Source organism: Myotis davidii, unplaced genomic scaffold (assembly GCF_000327345.1).
Source record: "Myotis davidii unplaced genomic scaffold, ASM32734v1 scaffold453, whole genome shotgun sequence".
Classification (NCBI taxonomy): Eukaryota; Metazoa; Chordata; class Mammalia; order Chiroptera; family Vespertilionidae; genus Myotis; species Myotis davidii.
The window spans coordinates 2,226,348-2,248,187 of record NW_006285234.1 but is presented as its reverse complement, the minus strand read 5'-3'; the positions used below and the strand labels follow the sequence as shown (position 1 = coordinate 2,248,187).

The 21,840-nt window shown below is 54.2% G+C and overlaps 1 protein-coding gene and 3 non-coding genes across 4 annotated transcripts in view; 2 read left to right on the top strand and 2 right to left on the bottom strand.

Annotated features, from left to right (window-relative positions):
* LOC102772352 (protein VAC14 homolog) overlaps positions 1–21,840 on the top strand; it is a 73,298-nt gene that overhangs the window by 7,793 nt on the left and 43,665 nt on the right. The window contains exons 2-10 of the mRNA XM_015558787.1: positions 7,496–7,646; positions 7,914–8,081; positions 8,863–8,925; positions 9,280–9,387; positions 9,903–10,012; positions 10,291–10,397; positions 11,345–11,479; positions 11,954–12,106; positions 16,918–16,981. Coding sequence (XP_015414273.1) covers positions 7,496–7,646; positions 7,914–8,081; positions 8,863–8,925; positions 9,280–9,387; positions 9,903–10,012; positions 10,291–10,397; positions 11,345–11,479; positions 11,954–12,106; positions 16,918–16,981 — 1,059 coding nt within the window. The remainder of the gene's footprint in view (positions 1–7,495; positions 7,647–7,913; positions 8,082–8,862; positions 8,926–9,279; positions 9,388–9,902; positions 10,013–10,290; positions 10,398–11,344; positions 11,480–11,953; positions 12,107–16,917; positions 16,982–21,840) is intronic.
* TRNAG-GCC lies at positions 4,055–4,125 on the bottom strand. Its single transcript has one exon. It is a non-coding gene; the product is annotated as a tRNA-Gly (tRNA).
* Positions 4,732–4,802, bottom strand: TRNAG-GCC. The gene has a single exon. It is a non-coding gene; the product is annotated as a tRNA-Gly (tRNA).
* On the top strand, positions 13,050–13,120 carry TRNAG-GCC. Its single transcript has one exon. It is a non-coding gene; the product is annotated as a tRNA-Gly (tRNA).

Genomic DNA, 21,840 nt, shown 5'->3' with positions numbered 1-21,840 from the left:
CAGCGGGTATGAGCAGTGCCAGTGCCAGGTGCGAGCAGCAGTTGCTGCCCCGATCGCCCCTCAGGAGCAGATCGGGGCCGACAGCCTCCGCTTTCACCCCCTGATGGCGCTTTCACCCCCTGATGGCGCCAAGCGATCAGGACCGGCTCCAGGTGCCAGTAGCAGGTGTGGGCACAGGCAGCAGGTGCGAGTGCCTGGCAGGACTGCAGCACGCAGGAGCAAAGAATTTTCAGTAATCACCAGAGGCTTGCTCCGATGACAGTGACCAGCACCCCACCTTGGTCTGGCACCCCTGCTCACCTGCTCCACCATCCCACCGTGGCCGATGCCTGCCATGTTCTGTGCTCTGCCTCCTGCTACCGACACTTGCCATGTTCCATGCGTGCCCCCTGGTGGTCAGCACATGTCATAGCGACCGGTTGTTTTGTTGTTCTGCCATTTGGTCTATTTGCATATTAGGGTTTTATATATATAGGTGTGCAATGCACAGCTCATTACATGCACTATCTTCTTTAATTCTCCCCAAACAGGCAAAATCATGGAAATTATTAGACCCACCTTTCAACCAAGGATGTCTCCTCTAAAGGCATAGAAATATCAGTGCAGCGGCAAAAACCTCTGCCACCTATTCGCTGGGGCATTTGGACATCACCAAAATAAAAAGGGATTGGGGTGAAATGAAATAATCAACATAAAGTGCCAGGCACCCAGTAGGCATCCAGCAGGGAGCTCTGATATGTGAGGAAGGGGATAGTATAGCAAGTGGGTAAGATTTTAGACCTTGGAGTGAGAAAAACCTAGGTTTCATTTCTGCACCTACCATCTATAAGTGGTGTAATCCCGAGTCCTTCTGAATGTCTCTGAGCCTCAGTTTCCCCATCTGTAAAGTAGGTATTTGAGTACCACCTAATTCAGTGGTTGGTTGAAGGTTTAAATTAGGTAATGCCTGTGAAGCATCTAGCACATTACTTGGATGTAGTAAGTGCTCAACAAATGATTACCTATTTCCTACCTTCACAGTAGAAACCCAACCCTAGGGTTTCATGTCAAAAGACCTCATCTGTACTCCCTGCACAGTGTGGGGAAATGTGTGGGGAAAGCTGCATCTCACTCAGGGCCACCGTGCAGCTGAACTGGTGTAGGAGATGGGAGAGAGGCGCTAGGCTACAGCTGAAAGGGCATGGGCTTTGTAGGTCATCACGGGTTCTGATCCTCCATGACCTTAGGAAAAGGACTCGCTTTCCCTGAGGCAGGGTGTCAGGGGTCCAGTGAGGGACTGTGGTTGTGCTGAGACGGTGGCCCCAGGCTCTCCTTTGGCTGATTACTGTTCTGAAGGTCTTACTCTGCCTGTGGCTCCTCCTATCAGGGCGGGGGTGGGTGGTGTGGCACTTTGCACTGTGGGGTTGGGCGTGTCACAGGCTTGGGGAAAAGGGGCCTCTACCCTCCTGAGACACCTCTGACCCAGTGGAGAATGGAGGTGCTCTACCACCTCTAGAGGCACTTCGTCAGCCAGCGTTCTCAACACGAGAGGAAGCAGTCTCGCTCTGACAGATGAAACAGTGAAGCCTGTGACCTTTACGTCAATGAAGGTCCCAGGCATTTGTGAGCGTGAGAGTCTCTGAGCCGAGTATTAACTTCAAAACTAGTTCAAAACTAGTTCGGCTTCAGACCCCCCACCTGTGGCTCGGCACCGGGAGATGAAAGAGGAGACGTGTGGTCTTTTGAAGAGAGACTAGGCCTGGCCCTTGTTCTGCCTTCCTTTGTAGCTGTGCTCTTCCCTCTCCGCGTGCCTGAGAAGCAGCGGCCAGGTCCTGCTTGCGGGGCAGCTTTGGATCCCCTGGAGAGGGCTTGGAGCACCCTTCACCCCTGGACAGATGCCCTTCGGGGCCATTCTCAGTGTGCATTTGGGGATCCCAGTAAAGATTACTCAAATTACACCCTAGCTGGTTTGGCTCAGTGGATAGAGCGTCGGCCAGCAGACTGAAGGGTCCCGGTCAGGGGCACATGCCCAGTTTGTGGGCTTGATCCCCAGTAGAGGGGGTGGTGCAGGAGGCAGCCAATCAATGATTCTCATCATTGATGTTTCTCTCTCCCTCTTCCTTCCTCTCTGAAATCAACAAAAATATATATATTAAAAATATATAACTTGAATTATAACACTAAGGGCTTAGGACCATCTGAAAACGATACTGATGAACCCAGCAGGTTAGATCTAGCTTAGCAGATCCCCTCCAGTGTCACCAGTGCGGCAGCAGAGCCTTGCCTGTGTTTGCCCGCACCTGGTGCCGTCCTGCAGCCACTGGCTGTCCCGGATCTATCTCCAGGTGGAGGCTTCCTGATTCCTCACTCACTGTGTTCAGAGATGCAAGGAATCCCGGCACCGGTCTGTCCTCAGGGACTTTCTCAGGGAGCTGTGGAGACAGAAATGTACGCAGGAGTGGCTTCACCAGAGCCTCATTGGGCCCAGAATGAGGAGTCCTGAGTCCTTCAGTGTCCGAGGAGTGAGCTCTTCCTGGGATGGTCAGGAAAAGCAGGGGTGGATTTGAGCTGGGCTCTGAAGGCTGGGTAGGATGTGGGGCAGAAGGGAAGCGTATAAGGAGTAGAATGAGCTGGGCCCAGAGAGAAGGTGGGTCTGGCTGGAGTGGAAAGTTATGCCTGGCATCTGGGCATTGAGACTAGAGAGGGAAGCCTGGCCCTGTTTGCGTCGCCCTGAGTGCCAGGTAAGGAGTGCGGGCTTGATCCATGGCACAGCCCTTCCTGCTGTGGCCCAGAGGTTGGCCCAGAGCTCTCTGAGCGGATGGCATTGGTGAGAACGTGTTCTCACGGTTTTCCCTCCAGAGGGAACCGTTATCAGTGTTTGCCTTGTCTTCCTGGACATGAGACTTTTCTGCACGTTCAAGGTGCAGACAGTAGAGACTTGGGGTTCTGGGGCCTCAGGATTTCGGCATTGGCCTGGGTTGTCCTGAGTTAAGCCCTGGATTCAGAGTCGACGAGGCCTTCCAGCTGTTGTAGAGCAAGTGAGAGGTGCTGCTGGGCCCGCACAGTGGGGAGTGGGGAGCACAAAGATCCCCCTTCCCCACCTCCTCCCAGAGACCCCATTGCTCTTACTAGCTGTCACCCCGACATTACAGCCCTGTTCCTCATACTCTTTCATCATTCAGTCCTGTGAGACTTTGTGGTCCTCAGAGCTCCCTAAACACCATTCAGATCCATACCACTCACCATTGCAGATCACTCTTACCTTCCGGGGCTCCTTACAGCCACCAGAATTCAGTTCCAGTTCCTTGGCCCGGCAGCGTCTCCTCCACCTGTGCCCGTTACTCTGCCAAACCAAATGCCTCTCCCTTCCTCCGAGCCTTTGTTCATGCTGTTCCTCTGTCCTGGCTGCTTGGTCCTGAACAGCTCCGGAATGAACACCTACTCGTCCCTCAGAACCCCATCACATGCTAGCCCCACGGAGCCACACCTAATTCCCTTTCTTCCAGAGATGCTAGTCATTCTCTTTCCTGCTTGCACTCTCCTCACCAAAGGTGTTTTCTTTTTCTGTTTTGCACGAAACTTATTGTGAACTCTCTTGTTTTCTCTCCCCACGCTCCACCTGAGCCCCTCAAGGGCAGGAAATGTATCCCGGAGCCCGGCTTGGAACAGGGAAGAGTGCCCTTCCCAGTCGCTCAGGGACCATTTGTGACCTGAAACAAGGAGACAGGCGAGGAGGGTTTCCAGCATGGCCTGTGCTGCAGGGCTGGGTGTTTGGATCCCCTGCTGAAACCACGTCCTCACTCCCACCCTGGTGCTGCTCGGTCTGACCTGTGCGGAGCAGAAGCGTGGCCCAGCCTCCTTGGGCTTGGGCGTGCTGTTGGCAGGCAGAGCTCCCAGCAGGCTGTCTGACAAGAGGGAGGCTGGATGATTTCCCCTGGACTCCTCAAGAACAAGGAAACACAGGTTCTAGCTTTGTGTGGACTACAAGTCATTCTCAGCTCTCAGACTGTTCACTAATTCCTTAGGCAGTGTGAGATCTCAAATTCAACCTCTTAGGGTTTAAAAAGTTTGCTGCTGCATTGGCCGGGAATCGAACCCGGGCCTCCCGCGTGGCAGGCGAGAATTCTACCACTGAACCACCAATGCTCCAGCTGTCAGCAGCTGTGTGAGCACCTCCCTTTAATTCCAGTCCTGACTGGATATATAGTGACTTGAAACATAAGGCCAGGGTGTAAATCTGCCACATCAGCACAGCTGGAAGAACAGGAAGCTTATGTGAAGGCAGGAGAGAGAGAGAGAGAGAGAGAGGGAGAGAGAGGGAGAGAGAGAGAGAGATGCCTTCAGACCTCAGAACAGAAAGTAGAGCTCAAGTCCTCAGTAGCAAAAAGCACATTGCAACTTTGGGTGACTTTCTCCCCTCTGATGTCTCTAATGGGTGGGTCCTTCCATTCCATGTCCACGTGTTTGTTGAGCTGTTTTAAGGTTCTCGGATTTCACCACAGTTTCCTGCCGGAAACTGGCCAAGGTTGAGGGGGCGCAGCAGGAGTCCCCTCACTGGTGAAGGGCGTGAGGGCCTCTACCACAGCCAGCAGTGCCTCTTGAGAACCTTAGTGTTGCTCACGCAGTGTGGTTGGGTTCACAGCCCTTGGGCTGCTGCAGGCCCAGGCCGGGCAGGGTTGAGGAGACTGGCTCCTCCAGCGGGACCTCTGTGTGAGGAGGAAACCTGCCAGGGAGGGGCAAAAAGAGCAGCACTGCATTGGCCGGGAATCGAACCCGGGCCTCCCGCGTGGCAGGCGAGAATTCTACCACTGAACCACCAATGCTCCAGCTGTTTGCTGATGCATCTTCAGGGCTTTTCTCAGGGGACTGTATCTTATTGAGGCACAGAAGAGGCCTGACTGATGTCGGCCTCACCTGGCTGGTTTGTCCTGTTTGGAAAGCCAGACTGGTTTATATAGAACCGCCCTTGCTGGGCCTTATTATGCTGCTTTGGGATGACCGGAGGCACTGCTAGTCAGGAGTGACTTCCACCCCACCTAACCTTGCTCCTGCAGGGCAGATAACATCTTCTTGGCTCTTACCTCTGACCCTGTGAATCAGAGGGTGGCCTATAAGTGGCCCAGGGCTGAGGTGGCCTCAGAGGCACCCTATAGGGTGGGTGCAAAGCAATGGGTGAACCCCTAATGCCCACCCAAAGCTAGGGAGTAGAGACAGAGGCTCCTGGTTCTATCTGCTGAGTCAGCCAGCAGCTGGGACTGGGGCTGTGAAACTGACATTGAGTTTCCACCCGGAGGCCTTTGATTTATCCATAACCTCAGTCCCTGGGTGGGCTTGGTGGAATCGCATTCTCTAAAGATCAAAGGAAGAGGCACCTCACAGGCCATTGCACGGCCCCTTGCAGACATGCCCGGCTCTGCGCTCACATCCACCGGCTCAGGAACCAGCCAGTTTTGTTCACCTGTTCGCACAGTGCCCGGCACAGAAGAGGTGCCCCATACAGCTTGCTGCATTAAATCTCTACCGAACCCTGCCCAACCCCTCATCGAACAGCGTTTTTGCAGGAATGGTCACTGCCTCATAGGATAGCATGTTTATCTTTGATCAGCCCTAATTACTAGCAGGTTCCTGACACTGAGCTGGAACCACATAGACTAATGGGTACCTTTCGGACTTGATGGTCTTTAAAATTCTTCAAGCAAACTTGAGACCCCCATTTATGCAACAGGCAAGCAGTGTACCTGCCATGATGGGCACAAAGCGATCAGACAGAGAGTCTAGGCAGCTGCTTTGAAAAGTCCCTAATCCCCAGACCACCCTCATCCCACCTTCATCTGCTGCACTGGTCCCTTGTGCCTCAATAATGGATGGTCTTCCCCTCCCCATCCATCTCGGGCTTCTTCATACTCTTTCTGAAGGACATCGTGTCTCAGCCTTTGTGTCCACTGGCTCTGAAAACAGAGTCTGGTCCCCGGTGGACCTGAGCCTCCTCTACGCTCCCCCACTCGGGCAGGGCTGCCTTGGGAGCATCCCCTAGGTGACCACAGGCGCCATGCCCAGACCGCCCTCCTCCCTGTTAGCATCCCTCACCAGGTAGACACCTCAGAGCCATATCTATACTTCCTCTCCTGTATTACATGGGCTTCCCAGGGAGAGGCAAAAAGAACAGCACTGCATTGGCCGGGAATCGAACCCGGGTCTCCCGTGTGGCAGGCGATGTTGTAGAGGGCCTCGCAGGCATAGTAGAAAGTAAAACAGTCCCTGTTCTTTCCCCTGGCCTCAGCCACACTCAGCCTCTCCTTCCGGACCCTGCTCACTGTGGGGCTCTCCTGTGGGGATTTTCATTGTCCTTCTGTCAGCCCAGCCTTCCCAGGCTACCAGAAGAAGCACTGCATTACAGCCCGGATCTGAGCCTGTCACCCCACTGCTGGAAAACTGGCACGGGGTTGTCGTTTCCTGTAACTGTCTCTGGTCACTCCTTCCGCACACCAGACTCCTCGTCCTTTCCTAAACGTGGTGTCTTTTCAGAGCTCCTTGCCTTTGCTTCCCTGTCCCTGCGATATGATGCCATGCCTTCCTCTCCCTTTACCTGAAAAATGCCTATTGATCTTCCTAAGATCTGGCTCAAATGGCACCTGCCAGGCAGCCCAAGAAAGTTAGCCCGTGGCATTTTTCTTGCTTCTGTAGCATCAGTGTGGCTTCTGTGGCCACACTGCTACCGTTTCATGGTTGTTTGTGTGTGGACCTTGCCCATTGGACGGGAACCTGGTTCAGCACCATCCCTGGAAATAATGACTCAGACCCAGAGAACCTCTGGCCCTCTGGCGTGCCCGAATGGAGGGTTGAGCAAGTGTTGAATAAAGATGGTTGATCAGCCGAAATCGGTTTGGCTCAGTGGATGTGGCGTCGGCCTGCGGACTGAAGGGTCCCAGGTTCGATTCCAGTCAAGGGCATGTACCTGGGTTGCGGGCACATCCCCAGTGGGGGATGTGCGGGAGGCGGCTGATCGATGTTTCTCTCTCATCGATGTTTCTAATTCTCTATCTCTCTCCCTTCCTCTCTGTAAAAAAATCAATAAAATATATTTAAAAAAAAAAAAAGATGGTTGATCAACTGACAACTCGCATTGTCGCTTTTGTTCTCCAACAAGACATTCATTTGCATTATGTCAGATTCCCAGAAGTGAAATAGCCCCTGTTCCTCATTCTGTTGTCCACTAAGGGAAACTGAGAACCGTTCACTTGCGTTCTGCCAGATTCCCAGAAGTGAGATGGCCCCACTGTTCCTCACTCTGTTGTACACAAAGGGAAACTGAGACCCAGAATAGGGAACAACCGTGACCCAGCCAGTGCCTCCCAGACAGCAGCAGACCTGGGAAAGGTCTACCCTGACATGCCTGCTCCCAACTCCTCTTTCTAAACCGGTCATCTCTCCCCCTCCTGCCAGCCCCAGGCCCTGGAGCAGCAGCCGGGATAGGCTGGTCGCACTGGTCCTGCAGCCCCTCTCCCTCTCTCTCCAGGCTGGTCCGGGAGTTCGTGGCCCAGAACAACACCGTGCAAATCAAGCATGTGATCCAGACCCTGTCTCAGGAGTTTGCCTTGTCTCAGCACCCCCACAGTCGGAAGGGGGGCCTCATCGGCCTGGCTGCCTGCTCCATCGCGCTGGGCAAGGTGGGCCTTTCTCCTGCAGGGACAGACACACCAGTCATGGCCTTGACTCTGACCCGAGACCCTACAGGGCTTTGCAGACCTGTGTTTTATTGCCGTTCTCTCCACCCTAAAGCAGCCAGGTCTTGCAGCCTTATTCCCTGGGAGGCCAACCTGCAGAGAGTCTTTAAACCTAGCCCCACTCAAAGACCTGGGATGTCAGGTGGCACCGGGGCCTGGGGGGCTAGGGGCTGGCCTTTTTTGACCTGTTTCTCCTCCGCCCCACCCCAGGACTCAGGGCTCTACCTGAAGGAGTTGATCGAGCCGGTGCTGACCTGCTTCAATGACGCCGACAGCAGGCTGCGCTACTACGCCTGCGAGGCCCTCTACAACATCGTCAAGGTGGCCCGGGGCGCCGTGCTGCCCCACTTCAACGTGCTCTTTGACGGGCTGAGTAAGGTGACCGCTCCTCACCTGGCGGGGCTGAGCTCGCTCCACCCCCCTAACTTGACCTTCCAGGACTTGAGGGCTTGGGCCCCTTTTCCCAGATGCAGGCCGAGCAGATAAACACAAGGTTGCCAGGGACACTTGTCTGTTCGATCTAATGATTTTTTTAAAGGGGCTTGTATTTACATATTTTCCCATTTCTCTATTAATTTACCCTTACTGCATTTTATGAAAGTACAGTCCACCGCAGCTTGGAGGGGAAAGCTGATAGTTTGGAAAAGCCTAAACTTCCCTGTAGAAGTGAAGGTGGGGCGTCCGTATACAGACTGTATTTCCCCTGTGGGAGAGCACTAGCCCGGGAGCACTAGGAGAAGCGCTATGTAGGAAGTCCCTAAGGCCCTCCTCCGCTCCGCTCTCAGTGCGTGGAGCTCCCTCCCAGGCACCAAGCTGATGCCATAGTCACTGCTGGGGTATCAGCCTCACGGCTGCCTTGGTCCCCTCCTCCCAGAGTGGAGAGCGGACCTAGCAAGTTAAGATCCAAAACCCTGAGAAAGGCCAACAGGAAGCAGCCTCCTGGCCCAGGGGCAGCGGGTTATGGGACTTCCTGCAGGTACCAGAAGGCCCTGACAGAACCGGATGCCCACCCAATCTCAGTTCCTTAGCCAGGTCCCATTTGCCCATCCCCACTTCCCCTGCCTTCTTTCGATTTGTTCCGAGCTGCGCCAGGGCCTGGCTGTGGGTTTTCCGTCAACGTCTTGACCTCTGCCATCTCTCTCCTCTGTGTCTCTCGTAGTTGGCTGCTGACCCAGACCCCAATGTGAAAAGCGGATCTGAGCTCCTAGACCGCCTTTTAAAGGTATTTGTACTCGATCCCCATTTTTCTTTCTAGAATCTATTTCTCACATCTGTCTGTACAACTTATAAATTCCGTCACTGGGATACTCTCCCTAATTTGTTTAAATTTGTTCATTTACATGCAGTAAAAGTCACTCTTTGATGTACAGTTCATGGATGTTTATCCTTACCTTGGCTGCGCTTGATGAGTGTATGGACTTATGTCACCAGCACAAGCAAAATACAGAACTGTTCTGTCACCCGTTTTCCTCTGTGGCTGCCTGACCCCTGGAGCCAGCCCTGGGCAGGACTTGGGCCAGGTCAGGCAGCCCCTGCCTCTGGCTCACTCCGCAGCTCACGCACCTTTGATCCACAGGACATCGTGACGGAGAGCAACAAGTTTGACCTGGTGGGCTTCATCCCCTTGCTGCGGGAGAGGATTTACTCCAACAACCAGTACGCCCGGCAGTTCATCATCTCGTGGGTAAGGGCCGCCCCCACTTTCTCCAGCCGTGATGAGCCTCTGGCTTGTTCACATCTCCTCTCTGGACCCCTGGCCGGGTCCTGTGGCTGCAGAGGAGCCTCATTTTAATCTCATAGCCAGTGACGCCAGATAATCTGAACACACGTTTATTCAGCTTGTTCCTGGTGAGGATACAATTCTTTCCTTTTTCTGAGACACTCCAGTTTCCCTTGAAAGCCAATAGGCTACTTCTGGCTGTCACACCTCTTCTAGCTTGCCTGTCCCTTCCCATGTACTCCCTGCTCCCCCATGGCATCTGAATTTCCTGGTGGTTACATTACTACTCCCCTGCACTTTTAACCAAAGCCATAGCTGCTAGCACCTTCCGCCCGCATGTGCAGGGGGGCACCTGCAGGGCCAGGAAATGCTGCCTCAGCAGGGCCCCTCCTCACTGCCCAGGCCCAGCGGGTGGGGGAGGAGAAGACGATGGTTCTGGACTGGTGTAACATTCCCTCCTGTTTCTTCCCTTGGGTCAGATCCTGGTTCTGGAGTCCGTGCCAGACATTAACCTGCTGGATTATTTGCCAGAGATCCTGGATGGACTCTTCCAGATCCTGGGTGACAACGGCAAAGAGATTCGGAAAATGTGAGTGGAGGAAGGAGGCGGGCAGCTGCCACCGTCCGGGGCCCCTCAGTGCGCACACGTATCCCACACCAGCAGACAGGCGGCAGCAGAATAAGAAGTTGCTGCTTTTCTTCCTGCTTACGTGCTTCCCACCAGGAGGAGCTAAGCGCTCAGCCCCCCGCCTCTGAAAAACATTCATCTGACAAGTTCAAAGTGTGGTTCCATCTGGGAGGCCAACCCAGGGCAGAAATGGGCCCTGGCTGCCCTGTGCCACGCCCCTTCTCCTCTCTCATTGGCAGGTGCGAAGTGGTCCTTGGGGAATTCTTGAAAGAAATTAAGAAGAACCCCTCCAGTGTTAAGTTTGCTGAGATGGCCAACATCCTGGTGATCCACTGCCAGACCACGGGTGAGTGTGTGAAGGCCCAGGCACCGCCACCCCCTCAGGAGCTCCTTTCTCTCACCCTCTGGGAAAGTCCCGGTAGGGGTGGAACCAGCGCAGCACTGGATCCGGAGCAGAGGAGCGCCGGGTCCTTGTGAGAGAGATCCGGGTTCTCTGTCCACATGGCGGCCCTTTCCTCGGCCGGGCCCGGGAGGGTGCAAAATCTGGAGGCCCTCTTGGTGGGAAGCCCGGCCTTAGCACCGTGAATTGAAATGCTTGGGGTTAGGATTGTGTTTCCGTTAAACGGCTTCTGTTGAGGATCAAACCACTGCAAAATGTAACTGCTGGGCACAGCAGACTTACTATTGGTCACGAGTCTGCGTCCGCTGGGTGGTTCTGCTCACCTGGGCGAGGTGTGGCTGGGCTTGGTCCTCCACCTACAGTCAACTGGAGGGTTAGCTGCAGCTCCGTGGTCTAGGGTAGCCTCCCTCGTGTCTGGTAGTTGGCTGGCTGTCACCTGGAGCAGCAGGTACAGTGGGTCCACGTGTCCTCTTCCAGCAGGGCAGCCCAGTGTACTCATATAGAAGTGAGCAAGGCCTGTGGAAGCTTAGGCTTAAACCAGGCACATCATACGTTACCACCTTCAGTGGCCAAAGTGGCAAGGCCAGCCCAGAGTGAAGAAATGGACTCACCCCTTGATGATAGTAGCTGGGCAGCCCCATTGTGGTGGGCACAGACACAGAGAGGGGTAGAGAGCCGTGGCTGCTCTTACAGTCTGCCACAGGTTGTTGCTCCATTCCAACATGAAACTATGTACCCAGGGGAGGCAGAAAGCAAGGGTGAGAGAGTACTGGTGAGGCCAGCAGCAGCATAAGCCCTTGGGACCTCCCAGTCCCCTCTGTGGCATGGTCCATGGGAGGGAGCATCTCGCTGCTCATGCTGACCGTCCTGGAACCCGCCCCTCCCTCTGCCAGACGACCTGATCCAGCTGACAGCCATGTGCTGGATGCGGGAGTTCATCCAGCTGGCCGGCCGGGCCATGCTGCCCTACTCCTCTGGGATCCTGACCGCCGTCTTGCCCTGCCTGGCCTACGACGACCGCAAGAAAAGTATCCTTTGCTCTGGAGAAAGGAAACGAGAGCAGCCCCACAGGGCGCTGTAAAGCTGCAGGACCCTGGAGTAGGGGTGGGTCTCCCTTGGGATGGGTCACCTCCAAATAGTCCCTGGGATCAAGGGAACAGGGGGTGTCACTGAACACAGACTGGGAGCGCCAAGACAGCACCGAAGCTGTCCCTGCTTACAGATCTGGAGCAGCTCCCTGGACCCACACTCCCAACCCGAGCTCACACTGCCCAGCCAGGGTGGGGAAATCCTGTTGGTGGGACGTCCACCAGGAAGGGGCCCTACAAGTCACAGGAGCATCCTGAGGGGACACCAGTGTGGCAGGAGGACACGCACTCTGTTCAGACTGCCTGTCTGCCCACTAACGTGCCTCTGAAGAGGACCGAGCCCTGACCAATGCCAGTGCACTCGGGCCTAGGGCAGCCCCCCGATGGGGATGCTCCTTACATCAGTGGACCCAGGCATCAAGGAGGTGGCCAACGTGTGCAACCAGAGCCTGATGAAGCTGGTCACCCCTGAGGACGACGAGCCTGAGGAGCCAAAGCCAGTGGTACAGAGGCAGGCAGACCCCAACCCCGATGACTCCTTGGCGAAGCAGGAGGGGACAGGCAGTGGTGAGTAGGCTTTGCCTCCTGCCCCCACCCCCCAGGCCGGGCACCAGGGAACCAGAGGTTGTAGTTGATTTGGGGCCTCACTAACTACTTCCCATATGTTAACTCATGACAACCCAATAAGGTAGGAAGTGCTATTGTCCCCATTCTACCGACGGACACGGGAAGATAGATAACACGACCAGGACCTGGCAATTGCTAAGTAGCAGAGTTGAGATTTGAACAGTGGCAGTCTGCCTACAGAACCTGTGCTCTTAACCCTTCTGTTTTAAAAACCATTACTCCTCTCTTTAATCTTTCCCTGGGCTCAGCTACAGAAATCGTTTCCCGTGTGGGAAGGGTGGAGTGTGGCAGTACAGGGCTCTTGAATCTTGGCTGTAGACATGCAGCAACCCAGAAGCTGGCTGCTCTTACTGCGCCCGTCATCCTCACAGAGGGGGCTTATTCAGTCCCTGGGAATTCTGTCAGAATCAGTCTTTAAAAAATGAAATGGCGCTGCTCTCCTTTCAGACTCCTTTAATATCATTGTCTTGTTTCTCTGTAACATGAAGAAAACCATGTTTCTGCCGATGGGAGTCCGGAGTTTGACCCTCTAAGTGTCATCTAGAGCTGACTGTTTTTCTCTCTTGGATGTCTGTCCTCACTGAGAGGTCCTGGTCAACTTTGGGGTGATGTTCTCCTTCACAGAATCAGCCAGAGAGTAAATTGATACGGAACCTACTCAGATCTGTAAGCCTGGAACTTTCTCCCAGGAGCCGAAAGAAAGAATCACTAACGCGTTTTCTCCCATGGCCACTCTGTCTGAGCATTTCAGACACACGTGCCCCTGGGCCTCCTCCCATGGGTGTGGCATGCTGGATTCTTTCAGGTGTCACATTACAGCAGGGCCTGGCCTCTGTGGGCCACAGTAGCAAAACAGCTAGAGGCAGAGCAGCACGCAGCTGGAGCATTGGTGGTTCAGTGGTAGAATTCTCGCCTGCCACGCGGGAGGCCCGGGTTCGATTCCCGGCCAATGCAGCAGCTGGAACCTTTTTTGGCAGCTCCTTGAAAAAGAAAACTTGGGGAGATAAGTGAGTAGGAGCCTCCCAAGGCAGGAGCTTTCTTTCTGAGAGATATTAGAAGAATCTCAGGCAGAGACATATTTTGTGAACTTTCACTGATGTCTGAGTATTTTTTCATCTTTTCATTTTTTATTCTCGTTTTAGAAAATTTGGAAAGTGGGGGAAAATATAAAGAAGCAGGACTGTTCCCACCAAGAGGCAATCAGTATTATAATTTTGGCATACTTTTTGCATTATATGTATTTGAGGTCATACAGCTTGTTCAGGGTGGGGCAAAAGTAGGTTTGCTTATGTGGCAACCAGTCAGGCCTCTGGAAAGGAACCACCATCCTGTCGTCGTGGTAGCGGCCGAGAAACCAGCTGGAGCGTTGGTGGCTCAGTGGTAGAATTTCTGCCTGCCACCCAGGAGGCCCGGGTTCCATTCCTGCCCAAGGCGGCATAATCATCTCATGTTTTAGGTAGCTTTCCTTAGCTTTCTGGAAACAGCTCCCTGCTCGGGAGAATCTTATCTTAACCAAGATGCATGCAGGCAACTTGGCTTCAGATTTTACTGCCTCATAAACAGCCTTTCGACAGACACAGAGCTCACTTTACGGTAGTTCCCAGAGATGGCAACAGGTAATTTGGGGCTCCGCATCCACTCCAGCCTGCTTGTAACTAACCAGCACTTTACCAAGGTGCCAGCAGGCTAGGAGAGTGATGATTTAACCAGTCGACAGGTGCATCCCAACCTGCGTCCTTCCTCCAGTTGTTCTGTTCCTCTCTTCCAACCGGGTCCCCCTTGAGAAGGCAAGAGCCTCCTGCCTGCTCTCCCTCACCTGTGTCTCCCTCCTGGCTCAGTCTGTCGCTGCATCCCACGGCACGCCTCTGGGCCACACCCACGGGAGCTTGTCAGCCAGGCCCTCTGTGGGTGAGCACGCACTCACACACACAACTCACACACACTGCTCCCTCACCTCTCACCACTGGCTCCGGTTGGGCAGGCTCCCGTGGGTGCCACGCTGCGCCCAGGCCTCTCTGCTTTCTCTGGCTCTCCCTCAGCCCTGCTGCTGGTGGGGGTCCAGGGCAGGGTCCCTCTCTGACTGTGAATTCCCGTGGCACGTGATGTATCTTCCCTGTCCCTCTCCGTGACTTCCCCAGTTGTCGCAGGTGTCGTGACCTGGATTCTGGGGCCAGAACCCCCTGCCGCTGTCCGGCTCTATTAACTACCTGTCTGTTGCCTTGGGCCAGTGGCTTGGTCTTTCTGTGCCTCTGCCTCCGTCTTTGTTGAAGAGGGCAGAGGTGATAACACAGCCTGCAGTGTGATGGCGAGTTTCAGACAAGAGCTTTGCATGTAAAGCTCTTAGCACATGAGAGAGGCACTCAGTTATGGCGCTTTAGTGTCCGGTTGCTTTCCTTCCGGTTATAATAGATCCATCTCCTTAGCAGTGTCCCCTTGTTTTTATCACCAGTCTTGCCCAGGTGGTAATGGGCCCCTACTGGATCCTAAAGGAGGGAACGGAGAGGGTCGGGGTTGAGGTTCATGTGGCAAGTGAGGAGCAGAGCTATAAATAGGGCTTCCGTGGAGGGCTGGTGACTGGGCAGCATGTGATGGGTCCATCCATTGCAGAGTTCTGTTGCAGTGGGTGTGTCAGCACCTCCTGTGGGCTCTGCAGATGCAGGCGATGAGGCCTGGAACCTGCCTGCAGGAGCCCAGGGCAGGTCTGCAGGTGAGTCACCGTGTGACTCTGGGCATGATCACAGGGCCGGCTGCCAGGCTTCAGCGAGGTTATTTGAACTGGATCCTTTCTTTCTCTTTAGCTTCCACTCTCCCCCCATCCTCACCCCCATTTTACACTCTAATTATAAAGGAAATACACGTTCCCTTAAGAGATTTTGGGGAAGAAACAGAGACATTCCTACTGGGCGAAAGCAAAAAGTAAACAAGTTAAATATATTGTCTGGCAAATACATTTAGCAGCGTGCATCAAAGGCCTTAACTATTTAAGAATTTCTTTCTTAGGAAATAAATAGGTAAGGTTTTTCCTTTTTAACACCTAACAGATGGTAGCTCATTTATGGTCATAGCAAGCCTGTGGTGTCGACACTGTCATCACCCCACTATCCAGGTGAGGAAAAGTCAAGGGTCGCACAGCCAGAAGGAGGGGAGTCAGGCTCACACCAGTCCCAGGGGCCTCAGAGTCTCTGCTCATAGCGATGTTTACACTGCGGTTCTCTGACGAGGTAATGAATACAAAGGGCAGCCCAAGGTGCTTGGCCTGACTGGGGTCCCAGAATTGCAAAGGAAAACAATGTATGGTTTTTATTCAGCTTGGCAAACATTTAAAAGATTCCTGGTATCCCCTGTGGGGCTTGTGGGAATGACTACGCCTCCATTCTTGAATATATATCGGTAGGACCTTCCTAAAGGGCCACTTGGCAATATTGGTTGGGGTGTCAGATGCCTGAACATTCTACCAGCAGCCCCCGTGTTCCTGGGATCCTGGAGAGATGCTTACCCTCGTGCATAAGGAAGCACGGGAGCGATGTAAACGAAATTAGGAAACAATCGAAATTAATTGGAAGCCAGCTTCCGACATCACATCATTTCATCTATAAATAGGTGTGTTTCTGAAAAGCGAGAGGGGAGAGGCCGCCAGAGGCATGGAGCTCCAGCTGCTTTTCCAGGCCGCTGGTCCAGGCCGGCCTGCCTCTCCCCCCTCCCCTTCACCACACACTCCCTGTCCCTGGGGCTGCTCAGCAGGTCCGGCTCGTGCCCAGCCCTTCCTGCCCCCACCGCGCTGTGCCACGTCCCCCAAAGGTTCTCTCAGCTCAGATTTTCTGCTGAACGTGAAATGAAGGTCCCCTTACTGGGGGCTGAGGGTAGCTTCACATCCATACCTAGAATAGCACCGCTCTAAGACATAGTACAAAGTGAAAAAAGCAAGTTACAAAAGACAGTCTCTGATTCCATTGATGTTTCCAAAACAAAAAGGAGGATTCAGTTTCCTGCGCGGAGAGTGAAGATCAAAGGCTGAGGAGGACGGGCTTGGCTCTGTTTTTGACATTTTTAGAGCGAGAAAAGGTTTTCCTGGTATAACTTAAAACTGTGAAGGGGCCAAGGCTGGTACCATTTGAACAATATAAGTAATAATAGTTTTAATTTGAACCCACAGAATAAAGCATCTATGGGTCCGTAATGATACAGACGGGTGGATGGGTAGATTGCTAGATAAATGGAGAAGGGACAGCTCTTCCTTAGAGCTGGCAGCTGCTCAGCCTTTCCGGGAGTTGCCAGTCTGGTGTCCATTCCCAGCAGCAGTGTCTGCGGCTTCCAGTTTCCCCCGTCCTCACCACCAGGTGTTACTGTTACCTCTCGTGTATGTTAGCCATCCTCGTGGGTGTGAAATGGCATCTCATTGCAGTTTTGCTTTACATGTCCCTGGTGGCTGACGATGTGGAGCGTCCCAGAAGTCACGTTTAACATCCGTGCCTTCGGGCCAGAAGTCACTTCTGACCTTCCCCGGATGTGTCCGGTGCTGGTCTCTCTCCTTGCGAGGTCACGTGCCTAAACTCGTACAAGCCTGGGTCCTCTCCCCACGCTTTGGGGCATGAGCAGGCCTTGGGTCCTCAGGGCTCCAGAGCCATGTCCCTTGTCAAGGGCCAGAATCAAGGTGTGGGGGACTGAGAGTCTGTTTTTATAACCGGGATCTTGTTCATTCGAAAGACCCCAGCAGCCTTTAGCATGACACATTGTTCCTCTTGCTCTCCCAGGAGGCCCCGATGTGTCTTGTGACTCCAGCTTCAGTAGTGGCATCAGTGTCTTCTCTCCAGCCAGGTGAGTGGGTTGTTCAGCCAGAGGTGTTTGTGGAAAGCCAGCAGCCTAGACCTTTCTGGGTGCAGGAAACTGCAGTGAAGACCCGAGGCAAACTGCGTGGGGCCACCACTTATGGGCACAGGAGGTGCCTGGTGAGGGGATCTGAGACACGGAGAAAGCCCGCCCCACACAGCTCTGATGGACAGATAGCTGTCAGAGGAGAGTGGGGGTTAGAAGCATAACTAACACGTGGTGACTGCAGTAGGACACTTACAGACACCGCTGCCCAGCACCTTTTGCTTGTCCAGGAGAATGCGGGGCTGACAAGACTGACATGGGAAGGCTGTCTGAAGACAGTCTGGATTACAGGCGGCAATTGGTTGAGTCCAAGTGCATGGACACGGACTGTGTGGGCAACAGGAGCTGTCCTCCTCTAGGCTCCTGGGTCGGTGTGATTGCACAGCCTTCCACATGGGGGCAGTGCAGGCCAAGCATTGAGATCATTCCCTTCCTTCCAGCCCCCTCCCGAGTCTGCAGGGTGACGGCATTCCCCTGGGGAAGGAATCGTCACCGTGCTGTCCTTGTCGGAGTAACTCTGAGGACGTGGCCCATCTCGCTTTTTCCTTGGGTGGAATGGGCACTGGTGGGGCCGGAATGGATGGTGATGCTCCTGCAAAGGGCTTCTTCCCTTTGAACTCAGGCCTGGAAACCAGTCCCTCAGGAAGGAAAAATGCACTCAATCCCAGGAGGCTCTGTTCTCCCCAGACCCTTAGGATCTTCCTCCTTTTACATCATTTTCCATTTATTCTTCTCTCGAAGGACCCTGTGTCTTTTCCAAGTGTGCAGGTGCTGATCACAAACACGCACTACTCCTAGGGCCATTCGCAAGTTGTTCAAGCAAACCAGTAAGCATCCTTCATTCACTCGTCTCGGTTAGTTGTCATGTGCTCCAGCACCTGCCTGTGTTCAACCCTGCAGGTTCCAAGGGGGAGATACCGCCCCTGAACATGGTCCTCGACCTTGAGGTTCTCTGTGGGGAGGCAGAGAAATAATCAGGAAGGTGCCAGAAAGGGTAGTGATTGCTATGACAGGGGACTCCAGTGTTGGGGGCAAGCGATGGCACCTGAGCTGCGGCTGGAATGGTGGCTGACGGGGATGAACGCTCGGAGGCTGCGTGCTTCCTAAGCCCTTGCCGTGCCGGCTGCTTTGTGTCACATCATTAGACTTTGCCGACGTTTAAATCCCATGGGGTCCGGGGTGTTATTATCTGCATGTTAGGGCCGAGGAGGGACAGGAGATCCCCGAGCTGCTGTGCAGAGAACTGACTAGGAAGGATTCGGGAGCATACAGACTGGTCAGGAGGGCTAGAGGCGCAGCCTGAAGGGGTGGCAGCGTAGGGAGGAAGTTGCATAGATCTGAGATCTGTTTTGAAGGTAGAACAGACAGAATCTGCTAGTGGGTTGGAGTGAAAGGAGAGAAGTGACAGAAAGAATAACTTCTAGGTTTGGGGCTTGAGCCAAATCAGGATACCGTGGTGTCATTTCCCAAGTGGGAAGGAGGGGCAGGTGAGTGAGGGCCAGTCAGGAGCTCTGTCAGAGGTGGCTCTGAACATCCCCTAGAGCGGTTAAGGGGGCAGATGTGGGGGGCGAATTCTGGAACGTGGGGTGAGGTCTGGATGGAGAAGCAGGGAGACAAGTGTCCCACAGAGGACATAGACCTGTGCTTTGGGGGCTGTGGAAGCCAGCAGTACCGGGAGTGAGGGCCACACCTGTGGTTTAGAAGACCCTCTGGCAGCCGGGGGAGGATAGGTGAGGGAGAGGGCAGGCTGACAGCGGAGGGCCTGTTGCAGACGCGTCACTGTAACCAAAGCTACAGGGATTGTCCTGGGCCCGTGGTCGGCAAACTGCGGCTCGCGAGCCACATGCGGCTCTTTGGCCCCTTGAGTGTGGCTCTTCCTAAGCCTTAGGAGTACCCTAATTAAGTTAATAACTATATACCTACCTATATAGTTTAAGTTTAAAAACTGTGGTCTCTCAAAAGAAATTTCAATCGTTGTACTGTTGATATTTGGCTCTGTTGACTAATAAGTTTGCTAACCACTGTCCTAGTCCATGGGAGTCCTTGTATCTGCATCTCTCTCTCTCTCTCTCTCTCTCTGTCTCTCTGTCTCTCTCTCCACCAGGCAGGTCCTCCTCTCTCGTAGGGGAGTCCCACTTTCTAGGCGTACATCCTGACTCCACCTTGCCTGGTGTGTGGCTCTGGGCAAACAGCTTGACCTCTCCCTGCCTCGGCTTCCTCGTCTGGAGACTGGGTGTGATGATGGCACCGACTTCATAAAGGCCTGAGCCTAAGTGAGCTGAGCCGTGTACAGAGCATAGGATGGGCCTGGCCCACAGAAAGCACTGTACACTTTCTGCTGGAATTGTTATTACGAGAACCTCATTATTAGCCCCACTTTACAAATAAGGAAACAGGCCCAGAGAGGTTAACTTTTGCCCAGTCATTCAGCTAATTAGTGGCCATGTTGGAACTCCAGCTTGGTCTGTCTGACTCCAGAGCCCACGCGGTAACCTCTGTTGCTCGTGGCTGGAGAGCTGCAGGAGCTCTGCACATTGGCCCCGTCAACTCCCCGACACGGGAGCCCTGGACGGCTTTGCCGTGTGAGCAGGCTTCTGATGCTGAGGGCCATGGGGTCGTCGGGCATTCAGCGCAGGTCCCTGTAAAGCCGGGGCCCTGCACATAAACTAGGCAAGCACTTGGATCTAGAAATTGTACTTCCCAACTTTTAGCATCTGCTGATTGGAAAAAAGGTAGAAACAATTCTTTTTTTTTCTTTTTTTTTTTCTTTTTTTTAGTTTTAGCTTCCTTTTGAGATATGACATGTGAGTGCTATGAAGAGTTAGACATTACAGAAATAAAGTGCTGCCTCCCAGAGAGAACCCCTGGAATTTACCGTTATTTATAGGTAGTGTCGGAAGCATTATTCAGTAAAGAGGTATTTTAATAGCCACTGCAGCGCCATGCATTTGGAAACTGCAGCACATGCCCAAGCACGACATTCGTTATGCGACGCTTTATGAAAAAGCGCTCAGCGAAAGGGGCTTTGCAGACACCTTGAAATAACCCAGAAGCCCCAAGAGTGATTGGTCTAGACTTGTTGGAACCCACGCAGAAACGTGTTTTAAACTGAGTAAACCAGGGCAGGGGTGTCCCGTGTCGGGCTCCAGCCCAGCAGCTCGAGCTGAGCACACCACGCAGCATGCGCTCCCCAGGAGGGGCCCGCTTTCCAGAGTCCTCGCTCCCCACTGAGCGTGCTCAGAACCCAGCACACAGCAGCCCAGAGCCGCCTCGGAGGCAGGTGGGATCATCAGTTCTCCCCTTCCCAACTCCGAGATCAGTCTCCCGGTGTGTGCCTGCTTCCTCGACCTTCACCTCCAGCCAGTCACGGAAGTGACACCCTGGAGAGTGTCTCCAGCTGAGAAAGGAGTTCTCGGTGCCTCTCTCGGCCTCGGTTTCCTCATCTGTGCATTGAAGGATCCGGTTACGTGAGCTGTGAGGTCCTTTCAGTTACATAGTGTGGTTCACGCCTCCCCCTCCAGCAGCCTGAAGGCCCCGTGCCTGGGAGGTGTGCTGTGGCCGGCATTGGCTGTGAGAGGAGTCAGAGACTCTTATGCCAGTTCCATGCAGACTCCTTAAAATCCTCCCTTTGTTATTTGGCCCTGACAAAGGGCACCTGAGGGAGATGCCACCACGGGCTGATGCTTGCTTTCTGCCCTCAGAGACACTGAGCTGGCCGGAAGCATCTCAGGACCGTCCAGCCTGGGGATCACTAGACTTGGGGTGTCCCCCATAGACACCAGCTTCCCCAGTGTCCCCTCTCCCTCACGGAGACTTGGTCTGCCGTCCTGATAAGAAGATACACTGAAAAGTGTGTGTGACAGCCCCTTTCTTCCTCCACACGTGGGGCTGCCATCCTGCTGCCCCTGCCAGGGGACAGTTGGAAGCGATGCCACCATGGACTCTCCTGAGCCTGGCCCTTTCGGGCAGGGGGTCCAGGTGGTCAGGAAGGCCAGCCTGGACTCAGACTGCCAGCTCCACCACTTCCTGTGTGCGACCTTGTGCAGGTTACGGATGTCTCTGTGCTTCCGCTTCCTGGTCTACAGAATGGGAATAACATTGTATGGGCCTCAGGGAAATGAGGCTCTGCAGGTACAGAGCTCAGCACAGTGCCTGACAGTGTTTACCCAAGAAACGTGAGTTACCATTTCCAGTACCACGCCCTCCTCATTGTTACCAGGGCCCTGCGTCTCCCCCACCCCCAGCCCGAGGTTCATACACACCCCGGGGCCGGAACTGCCAGTGGAGTAGTGGGGGCTGGCCTTGGCCCTGCCTTCCGCCCCACCGGCAGCTCAGGACAATGCCAGTGCTGCACCGTGCAGCTCTGAGTCCCCAGGAAAGTAGACACAAGGCCCCTCCTCCCAGGGGAGTCATTTTAACTAAGAATGGGGCAGGCACAGGGTACTCCTTCCAGCCGGCAGCCAGAGCGTGGCTCTCCTGCTGGGGAAAGGGACTCACCAGGCCTGACCTCGGGCTCGGGGAGTGAGGGAAGCCGGAGCGGAGGGTTGGTTTCTGTTCATTCCCCACTGTCTCCAAGCTCCTGCCTTGGTGAGGCCTTAGGCTCTGTCGGCTTCTGGCATCCCGCTGCCCAGGGTCCCTCCAGCAGGGAGAGGAACTGAGAGGGAGCTCCCTGCAGAGAGCCGGTGGGGGCCCGCAGGATGGGGAAAGCAGGACTTGGAGATAAGACAGGAAGTAGATCCTGGCAGGGAGAGGGATTGTCTAGGAAGTTGTTAGACAAAGAGAAAATGCTTAGGGAGCCCTGG